Source organism: Camellia sinensis, chromosome 5 (assembly GCF_055761805.1).
Source record: "Camellia sinensis isolate YWXY chromosome 5, ASM5576180v1, whole genome shotgun sequence".
NCBI lineage: Eukaryota > Viridiplantae > Streptophyta > Magnoliopsida > Ericales > Theaceae > Camellia > Camellia sinensis.
In genome coordinates this window covers 89066686-89071859 of record NC_138965.1, presented here as the reverse complement: position 1 = coordinate 89071859, position 5174 = coordinate 89066686, and the positions used below count along the sequence as shown (strand labels likewise).

Below are 5174 nucleotides of genomic sequence, written 5' to 3'. Positions count from 1 at the left end.
GAATTATTGAGAAAATTTGTTAAGAAATCCATTAATTTCTAGCGAGGTGTATGACATTAGGTCCAAGAATTATTTTATTTTGATTATAAGGATATGATTAACGAAATTGTTTAGTGAGAAAGACATTTATTTTGAATAATAATATTTTTCATTTTAGCCACCATCGCGAGACTATCGATCGTCACTCACTGAAAAAGTTGCCAAAAAGTGGCTAGTGGCATCTGGCATTGGCCGGTGGTGATGATGTAAACAAACACATAGATTATGCGGATAAACAAGTGACACTAAACACTTAGGTGGAGTAATATAAATATAGACAAATAAATTAGCGTAGTACAGTGTTTTAACTTGTTATTGTCCTTGTGATCTCAAAAGATTCAAAATTGAATTTATGACTCGATTGCCCCAATCATTGATACAAAAATTATTCAGTGACTTGCGAATGGATTTCAACAATTAATGACAGATCCATCTATAATGCTATTTCAAGCAACAATTACAGAGCAAATACTTATTTAAGAATTATATCAGCATCTTCTACAAGAGACTAATTCATTCATATATGTAGAAATATAACATAAAAGAAAATTGTAATTATACACATATGCCAGTGTCATAACTCCCAAATTGTACACAGAATCATAAAATTTAAAAATAAAAAAGACAATAGTCAGTCAGTCACTGCAAGCATAAACAGCACTACTAAGAAGCCAATGCTAGCAATCTATGATAAGAAAATAGTGAGTAATAATCACTTCCATTTTCTGAACTTTCCCCCACGCTTTCCGAACCTTCCATGCTTCCCACGCTTAAACTTTCCTTGACGACCATAGAAACCTCCATGGGTAAGATTATGGGCACCATGTGATAGCTGGTGGGCCCCATAAGCTGCAGCCGCAGCAGCAGCGCCACCAGCCATCAATGCTCCCAAACTAGGCCCAGAACCTGTACAAAGAAATTACAAGCTATCAACAATGGAAAAAAGAAAATACAACATTGTAGCAAGCAAAACAAACAGCACTCTAAATCTGTATACTTTAGGGTCAAGGATCATCAGGACCTTACAGAGAAGTAATTTTAACAAGCAGATTATATTTACCAAAGTAGATGTACGAAAAGGCCAAGAAATGACACAAGAAATAGAGTTCAATAATGAGATATGAAGATTTAACAGTCTTCCAAACCCTAAAATTATCAAAACCAGTATTTCATACAAACAATTATTTCTGGTTTTAATCAAAACCAGTATTTCATGCTTTGAGTGCAAAAACAATGCATAAAAATGTGCAAACCAATTGAAAGTTCTAGGAGCAATTAAAATATTATTCAATAATTTCTTGAAGGTGGTAATGGCAATTCACCTTTACATCTCAGATGACTCCCAATCCTTGAAAGAATTTTGGAAAGAAATGAATCAAAGATACCTGGATAAGGCGGAGCTGATGGACCAGGATAAATTGCTGGTGGATATCCACCTGGGGGAGGATATGCTGACGGACCAGGATAACCTGCCGGTGGGTACCCACCTTGGAAAGGATATCCAGCTGGTGGGTATCCACCAGTAGGAGGATATCCAGCTGACGGGTAGACCTGAGGGGGATATCCTCGAGGCGGATATCCTTGAGGAGGATATGCCCCATAAGACGGAAGGTATTGTCCAACAGCATAGCCAGCAAGACGAGATAAAAGTCCTCTGTCACTAGATCCATCATCATTGTAATTTCCACCTCTCATTTTTCTCACTCTCGAAATTTATGAACTGAAAATGTAAATAGAGAACAGTAGAACATATAAGACCTTTTTCAAGGGGGAAAAAAAAAGGTGTGCCAATTGTTCCTTAGAATATTATATGTACTTAATGCAGGAGTTTGGCATGGAGATTTTATATATTTCATTGCCTTCAATATTTATATTTTTTATTTTTATTTTTAATTATAGTTGTATTTATTGACGACTAAGTTTCAAATAGTGTTAAGAATTAGTTTCCTAAGTTGATTAGGGCTTTGCATCATAACATCCAGTTTTGAATTAAGAATATTGAGTGAGTTTGCGATTAGAGTTGTGGCCCTTGTGTACTTCCTCTCTCCCTTCTTCTCTATCCTCTTTCCCGACAGTGTTCTACATCAGTACAACTTCCTCATCTCAACCCATAATGACTTGATGCTTTTGTTCTCCATGAATGCATTTTTCCAACATAAAAAATCACATTTCAGCAACTTATTGTTCATTCAGAAAAAATGATATTATCAAATAGAAACATAAGGAAAAGAAAAATGGGCAGAGATTTAGCAAAGAAGACACATCATAAGTTTTGATTATGCAAAGTATATGAATTGTTTCCTGGTTTTACTTTTGTGGCAGAGTCAGACGGGATTGCAAAACAATCTACATAAATAAATGGAGAACGATATTCTTCTCGGTGAATAAAATTATCAACTCCTAACAAATTTTTGGTTACAAAATACCCAGCAAAGAAGTTTGCCTATGCATGTATTCTAAGAAAGTTCATCACATTGATGTTTGAATATATTCTATCATATCAACCAAAAGCGGATCCAAATTAGACATCAAAGATAATTCTAATATATTAAAAGTGAAGTTCACAGAAACAAGTGAAGCAAACTGAAGAACTGTTCCTTAAGGCTGCGTTTGATTAGAGGATTTGATGAGAGAAATGGAAAGATAAAGGGAAATAGAAAGAAAATGACAAAGAATTGTTATGATTCGAATTCCAAGCTATGTTCGGTTGAGTTTGGAAATGGAGAAAGAAAAAAAAAGCCTAAGGTGAACCTAAAAGACAAAAAGTGAGATTATATTTTTCCCTCACTTTATTTTTCCTTGTGTTTTTCATTATAACCAAATAAACAGTGGGATTGCATTTGCTATTCCCTTTCTATTTCTCTCATCAAATCATCCAACCAAACACAGCCCAAAGACAATTTCCTCTAAATTTGTTTGCAAAAAAAAAATCCCTGAAAACAGTCCATTATCAGGGGAACTTATTGAAAAGTCTTCAAAAAGCTAATGGAAATTGAGATCAATAAACACAGTAAAAGCAACCGGAAAAACACAAATCCAACATCTAAACCATGATTCAAAGTTCAACAGCCATACACAACCCCCAACCCCAGAAAAGAATATATATATATATATATATATATATATGGAATAAATAAACAAATAAATCAACACACACACACATGAAAATAGATAAAAGATTGATCAATTTTAAAAGGACACAATGATATGATGAAATAAACTGCTATTAACAAAACAAACAAGCAACGACTAAGAAATCATTCAAAATCCAACATATATAAACAACAACAAAGAAGATTACTGACTCATTTTTTCATTACCACTACTAGCTTACATGTTTATACTAAAAACATAGCCAAAATTTAAAAATCGAATATGTGTAGAGAGAGAGAGAGAGAGAGAGAGAGAGAGAGAGATTACCGAGTTGAATTGGGGATTCAAACCCTAACGAGCTGGTTTGGGTTGGAATTGAAAGTTGTTCACAAAAATCAGAGAGTACGTTTCGAATTGGGGTCTCTCTTTGATAAGTGGTTCAACAAGGATAGATGCTTTGTGATAAAAAGTGAATGTGTGATTCGACTGTCTTTCATTTCATCTCCTAATTGCGCCTCTACCGGCATAGCGAATAATAATCAATCAATTCTCTTTAAAATCATCAATCAATTCCCTTTAAAATAATATCATTAGAAGCGAAATTAAATGTAATATCACATTATTTAATTAGTCTACTTTTGTTTTTTCATTAATAATCTACCCGACCAACCTATTATTAATGATCTACTCAACCAACTTAACAATATAACGGTTTAAACTATTGAAATACGCTTTAAAACGAACTCCCACAAACCTCACAACAATTATTATTATGTGATACTTAGGGTTGGTTTGACATAACTTATTTTAGTCTATTTTTTTTATCTTTTTTAGGTTACATTAATCAACATCTCTTTTCTACTTTTCTATACATTTTTTTTATAAAAAGTCAAAAAGTAGACTTATTTAGGACATTTCAAATCACCCCTTAAAGTAGCATCCGATTCCTCAAAGTTTTGCCCATAATTAAAATATGTAAATAAATTTATTGTGAATACGATTCACAACGTACCAATTTTAAATTTACACTTTACATTTCACTTTTATGGTAAAATTTTGGTCCTAATAGTTAGATTTAATTCTCATCAAGTCCTATTGAAAATAAATTTTGATAAAATTGACCTAAAAATATTTTTTTTGTGACAATTTTTTACATACGTCGTTAAAAATTGACAATTAGTGACTTTTTTTTTGTCATGATTTTTATAAATTGTCTTTAAAATTTACAATTAGTGACATTTTTTTATGACAATTTTTCTCATATGACCTATTAGACAATAAGTCTACTTATTAAGACTTACACGTAAGTACCTCTTAAATTTTTATAGTAACTAGAATTATTGGGAAAATTTGTTGAGAAATCCATTAAATTGTAAGGAGGTGTATGGCATTGGGTGTAAGGATTGTTTTGTTGTAGGAGTTATTTAGCATCTTTGATATTAATATATATATTTTTTTATCTTTTTTGAGTCATATTATCTTTTTATTTTTCAGTACATATTTTCTTAAAAAATTAAAAAGTGTACTTATTTAAATCATTTTAAACAATCCTTAGTTATAAGGAGATGATTAATAAAATTATAAAGTGAGAAAGACAAATTTGTTTTGAAAAATAATATTTTCCAATTTTATCCACTATTATCAGGCCGTCAATCGTCAGTCTCCGGAAAAGTTTCCAGTAGTGGCTAGTGGTGGCATCTGGCATTGGCTGGTGGTAGTGGTGATATAAACAAATAGATAGATTAGTTAGACAAATAAGTAATACTAGACAGATAAATAAAATAGTAGACAAATAAATTAAAGTAATACAATTTTTCAAATTGTTATTCTCCTTAAGATCTCAAAGATTTGAAATTGAATTTATGACTTGACTGCCTGATTCATTGATACAAATATTATTCAGTGCACAAATAATAATATAAATATATTTGTGATATGACAGCGTTAATTACCCCCACAAAAATCAATAGATAGGAAATTAATTACATTATAAAAAATATGATAGGAAATTAATTACATTAATTACTATGTTTTTGCTGCTT

General features: G+C 31.6%; 1 protein-coding gene across 1 annotated transcript; it reads right to left on the bottom strand.

The window, feature by feature from the left end:
• Positions 1-535: 535 nt before the first annotated feature.
• LOC114276700 (uncharacterized) lies at positions 536-3839 on the bottom strand. The gene is made up of 3 exons (XM_028218522.2): positions 3460-3839; positions 1425-1759; positions 536-945 (listed from the first exon to the last, which is right to left on the bottom strand). Exons 2-3 carry the CDS (start codon positions 1732-1734, stop codon positions 752-754), a joined length of 504 nt encoding a protein of 167 aa, XP_028074323.2. The 5' UTR covers positions 1735-1759; positions 3460-3839; the 3' UTR covers positions 536-751.
• Positions 3840-5174: the final 1335 nt, after the last annotated feature.

Coding starts and splice junctions, on each gene's coding strand:
- LOC114276700 (XM_028218522.2), bottom strand. CDS start 1,734: ATGAGAGGTGGAAATTACAATGATGATGGATCTAGTGACAGAGGACTT. Junction 946..1,424: donor ATCAGCTCCGCCTTATCCAG/GTATCTTTGATT, acceptor TTCTTTGTACAG/GTTCTGGGCCTAGTTTGGGA.